Below are 16,380 nucleotides of genomic sequence, written 5' to 3'. Positions count from 1 at the left end.
TCGCAATAAAGTGAATATGACAATAAAGCAATTCACATGAATTTGTTTCCCAATGCACATACAAGTTAAGTTCATACCATACTGTAGTCTATTTCACGTGCAATAGCAGATGTCTAGAGACAATGTACATACTTTAATTTAAAAACACTTTATAGCTAGAAAACTCTAACCAGCATCTGAGCCATCAGCAAGTCATTATCTTTGCTGGTGGAGGGTCCTGCTCAGTGTTGACAGCTGCACACCAATCAGGGTGTTGGTTGCTGAACGTGGGGGTGGCTGTGGCAATTTCTTAAAATAAGACGAGACTGAAGTTTGCCACACTGACGGACTCTTGCTTTCATGAACAAACTGACTCTCTGTAGCATGTGATATTACTTGATAGCATTTCCCTAGAGTAGAACTTCTTTCAAAACTGGAGTCAGTCCTCTCAAACCTGCTGCTGCTTCATCAGCGAAGTTTATGTAGTGTTCTACATCCTTTTCTGCCACTCCAACCATTTGCACAGTATCTTCATGAGTAGATTCCATCTTAAAAAAACCACTTTCTTTGCTCATGCATGAGAAGCAACTCCCCATCCATTAGAGCAGCGGTTCGCAACCTGTGGGTCGCGACCCCTTCGGGGGTCGAACGACCCTTTCACAGGGGTCGCCTAAGACCATCGGAAAACACATATATAATTACATATTGTTTTTGTGATTAATCACTATGCTTTAATTACGTTCAATTTGTAACAATGAAACTGGGGGTCACCACAACACAAGGAACTGTATTAAAGGGTCGCGGCATTAGGAAGGTTGAGAACCACTACATTAGAGGTTTATCATGAGTGCAGCACTACAGTCACTTCTTCAGGTTCCACTTCTAACTCTAGTTCTCCTGCTATTTCCACCACATCTGCAGTTACTTCCTCCATAAGGGCTTGAACCCCCAAAGTCACCCATGAGGGTTGGAATCAAGTCCTTCCAAACTGTTAACGGTGATATTTTGACCTCCTCCCAGGAATGATAAATGATCTAAATGACATCTAGAATGGGAAATCCTTTCTAGAAGGATTTCAATGTACTTTGTATGGCAGCTATAGCCTTACAAAATGTATTCCTTAAATAGTAAGACTTGAAAACCAAAATTACTCCTTAGTCTATGGGCTGTAGAATGGCTGTGGTGTTAGCAGGCATGAAAACAACGTTAGTTTCACTGTACATTTCAGTTGGAGCTCTTGGTTGACCAGGTGGATTGGCAATGAGCGTAATATTTTGAAAGAAATCTTTTTTCTAAGCAGTTGGTCTCAACAGTGGGCTTGAAATATTCAGTAAACCATGTTGTAAATAGATGAGCTGTCATTTAGGCTTTGCTGTTCCATTTACAGAGCACAGGCAGAGTAGATTTAGTATAATTCTTCAGGGCCCAAGGATTTTTGGGGTGGTAAGTGAACATCGGCTTCAACTGAAAGTTACCAGCTGCATTAGCCCCTCACAAGAGTCAGCCTGTCCTTTGAAGCCAGACATTGACTTCTCCTCTCTAGTTATGAAATCCCTAGATGGCATCTTCCTCCAACATAAGGCTGTTTCATCTACAATGAAAACCTGTTCAGTGTGGCCACCTTCGTTAATGATCTTGGCTAGAGCTTCTGGATAACATGCTGCAGCTTCTACATCAGCACTCGCCTCTTCGCCCTGCACTTTCATGTTATCGAGGCAGCGTCTTTCCTTAAACCCCAACCTCTGCTGGCTTCAGACTTTTCTTTGGCAGCTTCCTCACCTCTCTCAGTTTCCACAGACTTGAAGAGAGTTAGGGCCTTGCTCTGGATTAGGCTTTGGTGTAAGGGAAAGCCATGGCTTGTTTGATTTTAAAACTTCCTACATATCAGCAATAAGGTTATTTTGCTTTTTTATCAGTTGTATGTTCACTGGAGTAGCATTTTTCATTTCCTTCTAGAACTTTTCCTTTGCATTCATAGCTTGGCTAACTGATGCAAGAGGTCTAGCTTTTGGCCTATCTTGGCTTTCAACACACCTTCCTCACTAAGCTGAATCATTTCTAAGTTCTGATTTAAGGTGAGACAAGTGTGACTCATCCTTTCACGTAGAGTGTAGCTTTTAGGTAATTAGGTATAAAAGACCCTTCCAGCGCAAACTCTGTTGTATGGGTTACAAATTGGGTATTTACTAATAGTGGATGTCAATATTAACTATGTAGAGATACAGATTTCTCACTGAATGAGGTCCTTCTCTAGAAAATGAGATTGAACAGTGTCCATAGATGTTCTATAAAACCAATATGAAAATGTATGATTTCATGAATTAAAAAATATAAGTTAATGAACAAGAAATGAGTTACAAGTGTATTTGATGAAAAGTCCCCATACATGACACCCTGTATATATTAGGAAACCAATAACCAAATTAGATTTCTTCAGGAAGTTTTCTAAAATGATTTTTTAAAACGAGGTACTCACAGATGCTCCTCCCATAATCTTGGGAAACATAACGGTGGAACAGCCATCTGGACTCTGTCCGAAGGTAGTATAGGGTGTTTGAAACCAAGCCTTTTCATTGGCCCAAACCACATCACAAAGAGGCAATATGGATGCTCCTAGTCCAATGGCAGGGCCATTTACTGCTACAATAATAGGCTTCTTAAACTGAATGAAAGTATTCACGAAGTTTCTAAAATGAAAAATAAATGGGGAATTACTCAAAATATTATGTATTTGAGCAACAAAAAACCCCACTATTATGGAATTCAATTTATTAGGATGTAAACTCTGTGAAAATTATGAGTTGAGATTTGTTGAAGGCCGTCCCTCAGGAGTTGTGGCCCACGGATTTATTTGTTGTGTGCTAGAAAGGCTTACTGATACCCAAGCTGCCATGTTGGAAGTGGCTGTTGCAACAGGACCTATCTGAAGATGATGGGCAACATACAGCCTGAGGCTGCTCTTACATTTGCAGTGGCTCATGGGCTCTATGACCAGTATGTTTTTTCCCTCAGCCTTCCTTCCCTTTAAGACACAAGAAGCCCAATAAACATCATGAGCTTCAGATGACCAATCTAGAAGCTCTCACAGAGAAAACCTAGCACAGGGCATACTATTAACACTGTCCAATGTTGAGCAAAGACTGGAGGATTGTGGTCAGGAACCATGGGGTTGGGATCTGGACTGGATTATGTGATTTTAGACAGCTGATTATTTGGAAACAACAGATATTTCCTGAGTTTATATAGGACTAGACTGAATGCCATTGAGGATATAGAGACAAGAAGCTTACAGGCTGGTTTAAAATATGAGATTCAAACAAGAAGAGCAGAAACCATAGACACCATTCTGAACTTGACTATGTGTTGTGGAATACAATTAAAGCAGGATTTCAGAGGAGAGTGAGACTAAGGGTAGGATGGCCTTCACAGAGGATGGGACATTTTACAAAACGGAGCCAAAGCTATTTGTAGATTTGTTTTAGGTTCAGGCTGGAATAGTAGGCTGCTTGAGGGTAGGTTGGTGCCATGCCATACTGGGAATGTGCACCTTCTCCACCACTAGAAGCTCTTTTTATGCTCAGAGGTTGCTTTTTTGTTCTGCTTTAACATGGGTAAGAGAAGGAAAAATACACACCAAAGTAAGTACCCAATAATTCCTTTAAGGCAGTCTTAGCTACAGATCAGAATCACAGAATTCTAAATTCTAAATCTGACCCCTATCTTTGGGTGTTCTCTACCATTCAGCAATTTAAAAGCTAGAGCATTCTGTTCAGATTTTCTCTGAAAATCATGATTTGGCATCTTAGATAGTACCCCTGCTCCCCACTGACACAGAGGGCCATATATTTTTTCGAGGACGGGTTGGGGGATGAGTATGTGTGTGCATGTGTAGAACAGGAAAAAAGGAGGGACTGTATGCAGAATTTGGCAGTTTGCAAGCCTAGCTCCATAAACTGTTCTTAAAGGTACCCATAGTCATAGACCTCAGCCTGGTCCCCAAAATTTGCTGAATCTTTTTCTTGAATGAAAATAAATTCATTCAAATGAATGAGGTGCACTAAGACTTTTTAAATGAGAGCATCTAAGGCACTGGTAGAAAGATCACACTGGGTTTTACTGATACAAAGAGAGCCAGGCAATCTTTTAAATAGGTCCTTGAAATAACTGTTGACAATCTACATGAAGATACTTGCATGTCTTTCCACTTTCATCTACCTCATATGAACATCTGGAAACTACGAATGGGATGGTAGATTAACATGGAAAAAATGATCAAAATAGTGTAATAAATTCTATAGAGAAATGGTAAAAGGAATTAATTATTCCATGTAGCAGTGTTTTCTCTCTCTACATGTTTGGATAAAAGAAAAAAGGTTCTAAGATAGATATTGCAAAATCAAAGCTTGTATTTTTAACAAGCTGGAGAAATATTTTTGGAACTGGATCTCCCACCCCTTGGTGCTGCTTTAATTGTTATTTTTGCTTGGAATGATAACTTAATCTGAAAGCCATAGCTGTTTCTGAGAAGGGGATGAATTTAGCCAGCACCCTCTGGGGTGAAGATATGTTCCCTTTTCAGAGAACACAACCTGGACCTTTGTGAACACATCCTAGAGTGTAAACTCTAGGAGGCCAGAGATGAGCATGGTTCTCAGATAAATTGGTTTTGTTTAAAAACACAAAAACAAAACAAAACTTTATCAAGTTGCTTTTCTGTTTAGTATAAACTTCCCAGTCACTACCAGAAGTGGGGATGCGGAGCTGCCTTCAGGGCTGGGGATGAAGCTCCAAGGGCCTGGCATTCAAGGAGAACCTGTTTTCCTTGCTTTTGCAAGTTATTTTAAAACAAAATCAAAATGCATGGATGTTCAAATATGCTCAGCTCAATGCAACATATTGAATTTAAAATTCAGTTTCCTTTGAATTATCTGCAAATTGAATTAAAGACTGTGTGGGTATGACAACGAAGGAAATATCATTGGCCACAAATGGAGTTTTAAAAGACTTATAATTAAACAAAATAAAAATTCTATCCATTCTTTTGAAGAACATTTAACACTTCACAGACATACCAAAGAGTTAGAAACTCACATAAACCCACTACTCTAGGAACTGTTTGAGGGAAATGAGGTCACCAGATCTGAAGTTTTAGTAGCTCACTGCCCCATCTCAGCTGAGCTCTCCCTTCATAGTGAATATATAGAACAGGGCTGAATGGGGGAGCGGCTGGTTCTAGGGGCATGCTTACTCACCGGCCTTGTTCTTTACCCAGGTCTCTGTCTCGCTCTGTGGTGGTAGAAGATGCCCCCCCTCTGGGAAGAGAAGGCTCCCTGGTCTTTCAGTTCCCAAAGATTTCAAAAGCCTAACTTTACAAACTGACTCATAATAATTTTATCACTAATGTACCAAATATTTTTATTACAATTTATTTGTAAGCTGTTTATCACCAATAATTCTGATAACAGAATTAGCGGCAGTAGATTCCTGACAAAGCTAATGTTTAAATCTAATCTTATTTCCTACTTTTCTTTTGGAAACTTGCTATAATGACATTCTTTGCCCCAAAGTTTTAAGAAATCAAGACAAGATACCACAGAAACAAAAAAATACACACAGCAATAGCTTTATGTGTATAGGCTAATTTTATACATATAAAACTTAACTGAAATGCAAATGAGCAAGAGTAAAAGTTAAGTGAATCTGGTGTAACTAATTATTTTTAGGATCCTGCTAGTGTACATTAAGAAAAATTCACAATGACAAAAATATATTCATTTCTTTAAAGAAGACCCAAGTTAAGTTTCCCTAAAGCAGGATTTGACTTTTCCCTAGAATACTGATTCAGTTCTTATGAGGAGTGAGGAGAGTGGGAAGGTCAGGAGAAAAAAGTGGGGGAGTGGGTAGTTGATGAAAATAAACATTTAGCATTACCTAGAAGTTTAACAAATGAAATCTCTCTAATCTATCTCTCCTCTGCTTTTTCTAATCCCAACAATATGAGCCTTAGCCTTGACAAGAGCAATTCAACCCTGGAGGAATGGGCTGGGATTAGGGTTGAGGCACCAACAAGATTTAGAAATGGCGCACTGGGAAATACCTGTGGGGTGAAGTGAGCCAGCACTGAGAAGCATTGGCTGGCAAGGTCTATTTTCTTAACAGAGCAGATCTCCCCAAATCACAGTATTATGTGTAAAATCAGTGTGCTCTTACAAAAAACATGCGGTCACCATCTAAGACATGTTTTGTACCAGAAAAATAAAAATTAAGTTCACTAGTTCATCCTGAAAAGAGAATGGACTTAACAATTAGGATTGTCTTAGAGGTACTGACAATCTCTCAAGGAATCACATGGATGGTCAAGCAGTTTAATTTCAAACTGAATAACAAGATGGTCCCATCTAGCATTCTACAAATTTGAAATTATTTAGGAGACTAAAAATAACACTTGAAATGAAAGTATTTTTGAAAAACTACTATATGATAGCTTAAGAAATGGTAATGTTCAAGAAGACTAAGAAATAAACAATGCCCTGTATACATGTATATACCATATGAGAAAACATAATTTTGAAAATCATTAAAAATGTTATAAAAGGCCAAAGTAATGCCCGACGTGTGGAGATCTGTCAGAGAGAGATGCCACACGCAACTCCAGACCTACCAAAACAGAAGCGCACTCTACCAATCTTGACATGCACTTCTGAATGGATTAGGGACCACAAAGCTGTGTCCCCAAGGTCACTGCTTAGGGTCTCAGCCACATGAAGCCCAGTAATTATCAAAAGAGGCCCAATGTCAACTCTCCAAATACCTAGGGATTTTAGAGACGACCCAACCAACTTTATTGCCATTTTGCAAATCTGTGACTCTCTAAGTTTTCATCTTTCTGTAAATAGCAAAGGGTCCTTAACGACTCACTTAGGGACATGTCATTTTAGGGAGGTGTGTGGGGAGCACTCTTGGTTGGTGACTCGGCTTCATTCACTTTAATCTTTACTCAAGGCTTTATTTATTTATTTATTTATTTATTTATTTATTTATTTATTTGAGGAGACAGACAGACAGACAGACAGACATTGATGTGAGAGAGAAACATGGACTAGTTGTCTCTCATATGCACCTCATCCACGGACCAAACCCGCTACCTAGGTATGTGACTGGTAATCAAACCTTCGAGCTTTTTGTGCATGGGATGCCACTCCAACCAACTGAACCACACAAGCCAGGGCTGGGTTTCATTCACTTTAAATAAATAAGTACATTTCACTATGGAAAATTAGATACTTTAAATACATATAGTAATTAGCATGAGAAATGAGGGACATAAAATATATGCACCTGGACATGCTTATAGCAGAATTATGTGGTTCTAGGAAAAGATTTTCAACTGTTAAGATATAGTAGTGGAAAAATCCAAAAACAGAAACAGCGAAAATGGAAACATCTAGTCATATTATTAAATGAAAAAAGGAAGTTGTAAAACAACACTGTATAATTCCATTTATTTAACAGAAATAAAAGTAAAGCTTTATTGTGTGTGTGTGTGTGTGTGTGTGTGTGTGTGTGTATGTGTGTGGAATACATATTTAAAAATGTTTAGAAAATGGTTGGGGAAGACATACAAATGAACTGTAGATGGGGGGTGAGATAGAGGAAACTTTTACTTTTTACTCTATGTTATAGTTTTATGTGTCGCTGACACTCAGGATAAATTTGAAAAAGAATGTGTAGTGCTTATACTAAAAAAAAAACACAACAAAACTTTTCGTGTGATATTATGAAACTGGATCATCACAAAGCCTAGACAATTTATTTTAGAGTCAAGCAAATATAAATCATTATGTGAAAGAGAATGCATCTTTATTTAAGGGGCGAAGACAGAACACACTCATATGGCAAATAATGTGGCTATATGCTATTGTATACTCTAATCATTAAATGTTCCCTGAGCACTTCACAGGGTTTGAGCCAGACTTGAAATCAGTTATTTGCTCAAGGCAAGTAGTAACGTATGCCAGGCCCACAGAAAAGATAGATGATTTAATTACTTTTACTACTCGTGTCTCCCAGTGGAAGGAGATGTACATTTCATTCACAAGCTTGTTTAAGCCTGTCCTATCAGCCATTGGTAACTAAAAGCAAAACACTCAAACCAATGTTTTAAAAATGCCATTCATGCATACCTGATAGCTTCAGCCATTTTAGTGCTTTCTCTTTTTCTGTCATCTGTTAAGCGCCGTATGAAATAAAGAAAGTCGAGACCGCAGCAGAAGACGCTGCCCACTGCGCTGAGCAGCACGAGCTTGCTGTCGTCGGCAGCAGCCGTGCTCAGTGCGCTCTGGACTTCTTTCATTACCTGAAAGTCACCAAAAATTAAAGTGGCAAAGAGTATTTTTGATACAGAATCCTAAAAGCATTTCATTGTGGAATATCTAGATCTACAGAAAGTAGATTTACAGCCTAATACTGTTCCCTGTATCTACCACAATTTAAAATAACTCACAAATTTCTTATTTCTGTAACCAAAGATTGGGAATGCTAGCCAGAAAGTATAATTGGAAAGACATGTGAATCTAAGTTACCTTAATATCCCAGTCATTGTGGCTCTCACAAGATACGGCAAATTACATATTATGTCCACTTGAAACAGCAGTTGACACATTCAACCATTGAAAGAAACCAGTTCAGTTCCCTGGGTTTTGTTGTTGTTGCTGAACACCAGCCTGCCACACTTGAGACAGAAATCCCAATAGTGTGGTGCTTAAGTGCATTAGGTGCTAGGATCTGAGCATGGAGACTGTTAGAAAGGCACAAAACCATTTGGAATCATCTCTGCAGCATTTACAAATAACCAATGAAGGGGCTCTGTAGTCTGAAAGTGGACTGGGAACCAGTGCCGAACTGGTTTGTCATGTGACCGTGGCCAGATATACAAACTTGATGCAGTTTGGTTTTCTTGTTTGGGAAAAACTTGACCTCGCTGCTCACAAGTGGAAAACAAGCAATTACCAGAACTTTAAATTTTAAATAAGGTACAATGCAGGTTCAAATACTTCTGATTTTAGATATTACTAGAACCAAGGTTATCTATTTAGGTCAAAGAATTAAACCTTTGCAAGCATTAGTTTCCCTTAATCCTTGAAAACTAACTTTACCAGGTACTACTAGTAGTGAACATGTGTTGAAATTGTTGTAGGTGTTAAGCTCCACTTCCATGCTGAAGATTGACTGGGAATGATGTTAAAATACTCTGAAAGGGTTGAAACCCAGGGTTATTTCAGTCTTGTTACAACAAAGAACCCTTTGAGAATCTGATGACGAGATAAAGAAAAGAATGTGCGCACACACATTCTACATGTAACTTCAGGGAGGCGGGAATCTCCCAGATGCCCCACACGCCCCCAGGTTAAGAGCTCATAACCTGGAGCACAATTACCACCTCCTCCATTCAGAACTCTGGTTCCTGTCCCAATCCACACCCTTGACAATGAAGATGGACACTCAACACACGCATACTGTCCCGACTTCACTGCAGTCATGAGGGTTACAAGGACCAAGACTGTCACACTTCACCTGTGCTTCCTACCTCCTGGTGGTTACTATGAAATAGCCCAGAAGGAGAGTTAGAAAAACACACAAAAAGGTGCCAATTTGGCTGAGCAGGCCTGGCAAACAGGGCTTGGAGAAACAGGACGCACAAAGCAGCCCAAGGAACATTTCTCACCTCTGGATTTAGTGAGTTATTCTCTGATGATTTTGTTGATAACAAGATGTGGGTGAAGCCATCCTGCTTCCTGACGACAATATCTCTGTATCTGTAGGCACTTTCTGTTTGCCTCACACTGAAACGCAACCGCTTGTCAAAAGGCTGGTCTCTTCTGTCGTCAAGAAATTTCCTTTTCCCGGCTGTCACTCCTGTAACAGATGTCTGTATGTTGGTTGTTCCATTGGCTGTTAATGCGTCCATAAACGGAGATGTACCTGCCAAGAGTTTGAAATCACAGTGGTCTGTGATGTCCTGCTACCAATTTCACTCCCAGTGTCATCTTTGAATTAGTTAAAAATGTTCCTTACAAACTCAGAATTGTAACATTTTAATGCAAGAACATTAAAAATCAGAAACTTTGGAAAGCCTACTTTTAAGGGCATTTTTTTCCATCAAAGTCTGACAAGGAAATCACCCTCTTGCTTATTTTGCTTAAAAAAGAAAGATGGGAAGGTATTTGCTGAAAGAAGCAACAAAATTTGAGACTTCTGAAGAATGGTATTAAAAGAGAATGGGTCTCATGGATAATACCTATTTCAGGCTTGAGAAGTTGAAAGGAAAAAGGAAACTGATTCAAGAAAATATCTTATTAGAACCAAGATAATCTATCAACTTGTGCAGACACACGATGCAACCACCAATTTATTTTTTTTTAAAATATTTTTATTGATTTTTTTTAGAGAGAGGAAGGGAGAGGAATAGAGAGATAGAAACATCTATGAGAGAGAAAAAATAGAACAGCTGCCTCCTGCACGTCTCCTACTGGGGACTGAGTCCGCAAACAAGGTACATGCCCTTGACCAGAACTGAACCCAGGACCCTTCGGTCCATGGGCTGATGCTCTAGTCACTGAGCCAAACCAGTTAAGGTGCAACCATCCATTTCTGCGGGGCTGCTCTACCAATTGGTGCCATGGCTGCCACTGCAGACCACCAGCCCTAGTGAGGTACTCAAGATACTCAGGAGTTCCTTTGGATGTCCTGGGATGTGGCCACTTAGGATGCGGGGTCCTAGCTCTACTACATGTTCTGTCACTAAAGACAGCTCTCCTTCCTGCCACCAAAAGTTCCTGCCGGCGGCAGCTCCTCAGCGTCAAACCTGGCTGCTGTTTTTCAATTTGTCTTAAAGATATGATCTCCTGAATTTAATATTTATTATGATAAAGTCAAGAGTTTTATTTAATACTTTCCTAGGGTTACCAAGAAATGTCAGGGTAAGAATTCAAGTATTAGGTAAATAATTATCCTCCTATTTATATGACCTGTCTACATATTATCTAACCTGATAATGAGTACACAGAGCCTTTGGGTAGAAGAAAGGGAAGGAAATGTAAGAAAACTGCTTAATAAAATTAGCAATGGAGAAGTTAAGTTCTCTAAGAAGAAGAACATGATAAAATATGAGTTGGAAGCATTTCCTCCAAAGTGAAAGAATAGGTCAAGGCCACCAAAGAAGACTCACAACAGGACATTTAGAGAAGTCAAATCATTTCCGATGTAAAACCACCTGATTTTCATTCAACTGGCACAAGTATTTTGGAAAACTTTCTTAATCAATTCAGTTTGTTTAAAAATTGGAAGAGATTAAAATACATGTAAATAGTTCAAGAGTCTAAAAATGTAAAAAAGACATATGGTGAAAGGCCTCCCATCATCTCCCCGTCCTCTAAGGTGCCATCTACCCAGGACCCTCAGCCCTCCAGTTAGCCACTGTCTGGTTTCCATGTATCCTTGAAATATCTGTGGACCCTGAGGAAAAACAGATCTGATGTGAACCCCAAGAAGAAATGTATATGTTGAAATAAACTTCCAATGATCAACTGAAGGTCCAAATTTTATAAAGAATGAGCTAGCAGCCATTTGCTGACAGGGGCTCCTCCAATACTCTGTATATTGGGAAAATCCTTAGACTGAACTCTCGGCTTCCCACACTGTGGCCTGCTGTGTAGGCTGTCTGAGTCACCCACTGCAGGGAAGCCCTAGTTTCATCTTTCAATCAGTGGATTGAAACCTGTTCCGTTCAATCAGAAGTGGACAATTGTATCCTCATTTACTTTTATAACAACCAGTCAGAATTGCACAATTTGGACTAACTGGGAATCTGGTTGGAAACTTTCTTGATAAAAGGTAGCCTCATCCTAGCCAGATTTGGTCAGTTAAAGCCTTGGCCCGCAGATGGGTCTTGGGTTCGATTACTGGTCAAGGGCACGTACCTCAGCTGCAGGTTTCCCAGCCCAAACAGAGGTGCATGCAGGAGCAACCAATCAATGTGTCTCTCTCATGTCGATGTTTCTTTCTCTCTTTCCCTCTCCCACCTCCCTTCCACTCTCTCTGGAAATCAGCGGAAAAAATATCCTCCAGTGAGGATAGAAAAAAAGGGCAGCCTCCCCTCTGTCTCAGTGGAGTGCACTTTCAGTTTGCATTGGATGCCGTATTTTCCCAGTTTGCAAACTGTTTCTCCTGAAAAATAAAATAAAATAAAATAAAATAAAAGTCTCCCCTTTCCTGCACCTCTTGGGGAATTTTGGTTTACAGTATATGCAAGCAAATAAGAATATAAATATTTCTACTTCAACCCTCCTTTAAAAAATACAAATGGTAGTATACCAGACATAGTGTTTTGTCATATCTTGTTGTTATTCATTTGCTTAATCTTAGAAATTGTTGTCTATCAGGCCAGTTTTCTTATTCTTTTCTAAAGCTGCACAGCAGTCTACTGAATAAATGTACTATAATTCATTTTACTAACCCACAGGGCAACATACACTAATATCCAACAATTTTTTGATATTTCAAACAATACTGTGACACATAACCTTGGCTTATGTCATCCCAATGCTGGCAAATCTATAGGATTTGTAACCTAAAGTATGTCTAACTGAAAGAGGATTTAATAAGCTGTTACCAGTAAGACAAGCTGAATCCTTCTGAGGACCCTTTCTCTTTCTGTTAACCTTCCATCTCTCTGGTATCAGATCATTCCCCATCTGTGTTCAAAAATGTCCTCCAATCTTTTCTACTCTAGATATCCCCTCTAATCTGCTCTTCTCAGCACTACCTTCTACTCACATGTCCATTACAGCTTAACTTGGTCTATATTTGCTGTCTCCACTTTCACCTCTGTCCATCATTCCTCAACCCACTCCAATTCGAAGCTGGAGTTGACATGACCAGACAACTTCTTGAGAACAGAGAAATGGATCATGAATGATTATGAACTACAGAACCTAGTGCCCAGGAGACAGGGATACTAATAGGAGAATTTGATGTAGCTGAAGAAGGATGAGATGAAGATAAATTAGATTTTATTCAGGTGACGTTGCTACTGAGCACAAAAGAGGGAGCAGAAGTCAAGGCTGGAGATAAGTACTTGGGAATTGGTGCCCATAAATGATGGCTGAATTGAGAGTAGGAACACCAAAGGGAAGAGTGAGGAATGAGCCTGCTGGGGAGAGCCATGTGCAGGACCAGGAGGCAACAGAGAAGCCAGAAGGCAACAGCAGGCTTCCCAAAAGGAAAGAGAGAATGCCATGGCAACAGGATGTGTCAGTAGTGGCATACACAGAGAGGTAAAGGAAAATGGAGAAGAAGTAATTGGAGGGAGGGAAAAAGGGGAGATTAGAAGTCATTAAAAAACTCAGGCAAGTTGTTTCACTAGAGTACTAAGGGTAAAAGCCAGACTATAGGATTCAAGAAAGACAGATAAAAGTTGTTAAATAAAAAACATAATGTTCAAATCAGGAATTTGCTAAAATGATGCTTCAAGGCCAGCTGACATGGCTCAGTGGTTGAGTATTGACCTATGAATCAGGAGGTCATGGTTTGGTTCCCGATCAGGGCATATGCCTGGGTTGTGGGCTTGATCCCCAGTGTGGAATGTGTAGAAGGTAGCTAATCAATGATTATCTTTCATCATTGATATTTCTATCTATCTTCTCCCTGTCTCTTTAAAATCAAGAAAAACATGTATATTTTTTAAATGCTGCTTTAAGGAACAGAGAAATACAACTGCAGGTGAGTGGACAACTGATCTTTAGGTGATGGCTGACAATAATGATTTCCCTGACTAAAAAGAGATCACATCAGAAATAATCCTGTGCAGATGCAAGCTGGAGGGCCACATGACTTGGGGGTAAAGGGTGAGGTGACAGAGGTGTGATGAGTGGAGACAGGCTAGAGGCTCTGGCCTTCTTGGGAAGAGGGATTCTTGCAGACTACACATGCCAGGGTGATAACAAGTGAGAGCTGTTTGGGTCTTTAAAAGTTACTAACTCCAAACTGGTTTTTAGTTGGTGCTGTACCAATGCACATTAGAATGCTCTCAGCAACAGAGGAGACAGTGTTGGCCTAGGTAGCAGGCTTTTACCAGGACAAAATCCCACACTGTTTGTGTTTCTCAGTGTCATTTCTTTTCCTATTTAAAAAAGCCACACATTCCTTAACTCTCCAAGAAGTTTTCCTGGTGGCTTCCTTCTACAAAGCAGGATTTCTAGGATACAAAGTGCATGTCGCCTTTATACATGAATCAGAAAAAGCCCAACTTTTTTTTTTTTTTTTTAGGCAATGTGTCCTATGGAGCTATCCATGGTTCTGCAAATTTAGAAATGGATTCATGTTGGCTCATGCTGACCAGGACTGTTGAACCTGGCCTCCATCTCCCTGTTAAAACTGTACTGGCTCAAGGTTGCCATTACAGTCCCTGCTGATTTCACCCACCCCAATATGACTCCCGAGATCCTCTGTTGTCCACCTATGGGGCGATATAACATCTCTGTGGCCTAATTTAGGGAGAGAAGTGTTTACAGCTGGACTGTCTCAGAATCAGACTGCCAGCACTGACTCTTGCCTGGAGTATCAAATGGCTGGTTTCTTCTGCTTATCTAGATGGCAGGTCAAATGCCACCTCCTCAGAGAAGCCCTCTTGAACCACCCCATCTAATGTGGGCCCCTTCCCATCACCATTTTCCAATTGCCCCTCTTTGTTTTTTGTAGCACTCCTCACCAGTTATTCCTTTCTCATTTGATTTGTATTTATAGTACTAGAGGCCCGGTGCATGGAATTGTGCACTGGTGGGGTCCCTTGGCCTGGCCTGCGGACATCCCCTGAGAGGTCCTGGATTGTGAGAGGGCACAGGCCAGGTCAAGGGACCCCACCGGTGCATGATCAGGGCTGGGGAGGGACCCAGGGTGTGTCCAGCCCATCTCGCCCAGTCCCAATCAGCGGGACCTCAGTAGCAAGCTAACCTACTGGACAGAACACCTGCCCTCCAGGGGCATCACTGTGCATAATGGCAACTGGTCGAACGGTCGAATGAATGGTCAGACACTTAGCATATTAGACTTTTATTATATAGGATATATTGTCATATTCCATACAGTTCCATGAGAGCAGGATCCCTGTCTGTCTCATTCACTAATGTATCTCTAGTGCTTAGAACACATAATAATATTTACTAAATAAGTGAATAAAAGGGACTGTAAAGTCCTTTTAGTCCAGCTTCCTCCACTTAGAGATCAGAGATAAGTGGCCTGCCAAAACGTCACACGGCTGATTACTTTGTGCCAATCTGAGGACAGTGAGTACTGCACTATAGGGCAGAATCAACTGCTAATGACTAATTCAAAGGTAAACACTGAGATTCAGGGAAAAAAATCCTCCACAATTCAAACTGTGTGAGAATTTATTGTGACTCACCAGACAAACTGATCCAATGAAAACACAGACGCCTGTCTCAGTGAACTGATAGTTTCTTAAGGATATGAATTCAGAGACTACTAAATGATTTTCTAGGGTTTACTGGCATAAAATTCACCTAGAAAAAACACACCATTTTAGTGTCTCTCCTAATATGCTTGACAGCAAAAACAGTACCTTCAAATGTACTGTTAACTTGTTAAAATTTGCTGCTTTAAAAGCCTGTCTCTGTAAAAATGAAATGTGCCTTCTGCTTTCAACCACAAGAGGGAAACAGTATCTGGATCTCCTCACTTGCCAGTGAAACTAGAAAACTGAACAATAGCCATGGAATAACCACTTCAGACACGGACAACAGGCAGTGCAGGATCATGCTCTTACAGTGAAGGGAACAAACAAGGTGGGCCCAGCAATCTTCTGATTTACTGGCTGGAGGCCATTTCCACGCTGCAAGTGCAGGGAGGGGAACTCAGATACTGCCTGCAAAAACACTGAACTGAGAACACAGACTGGCTGTGAGGAGGCCCAAGAGGCTATATTTTGTGAGATGGTGTATTGAAAAGGAGGGAGCTACACAGACAGTTCCAGAACTGCCTAGGGATCCACTTGAGTTGAACACCAATCTGAGCATGCATAGGGTGAAATTCACAAGGCTTGGGAGAGAATGATTACCTGTAAATTGAATAACTGCCAGAGTTCACAAAGCCTGGAAGCCCTCACCAGCCAGAATGGAAAGACTTCACTGAATATGTAGGGCATTGGATAAAGAGCCCAGAACAAGTACTAGCTACATTATAGAGCAGTGGTTCTCAACCTTCCTAATGCCGCGACCCTTTAATGCAGTTCCTCATGTTGTGGTGACCCCCAATTTCATTGTTACAAATTGAACATAATTAAAGCATAGTGATTAATCACAAAAACAATATGTAATTATATATGTG

At 40.3% G+C, this 16,380-nt stretch overlaps 1 protein-coding gene across 1 annotated transcript in view; it reads right to left on the bottom strand.

Annotated features, from left to right (window-relative positions):
- CDYL (chromodomain Y like) overlaps window positions 1-16,380 on the bottom strand; it is a 246,996-nt gene that overhangs the window by 11,035 nt on the left and 219,581 nt on the right. Inside the window, exons 3-5 of the mRNA XM_081086223.1 lie at window positions 9,704-9,960; window positions 8,163-8,335; window positions 2,456-2,666 (exon numbers count right to left, since the gene is read on the bottom strand). Coding sequence (XP_080942349.1) covers window positions 2,456-2,666; window positions 8,163-8,335; window positions 9,704-9,960 — 641 coding nt within the window. The remainder of the gene's footprint in view (window positions 1-2,455; window positions 2,667-8,162; window positions 8,336-9,703; window positions 9,961-16,380) is intronic.

The sequence above is a fragment of the Myotis nattereri genome, assembly GCF_964212035.1.
Source record: "Myotis nattereri genome assembly, chromosome: 3".
In the NCBI taxonomy this organism is placed as follows: domain Eukaryota; kingdom Metazoa; phylum Chordata; class Mammalia; order Chiroptera; family Vespertilionidae; genus Myotis; species Myotis nattereri.
The sequence above is the reverse complement of the archived record's forward strand: the minus strand, read 5'-3'. Positions and strand labels throughout refer to the sequence as shown.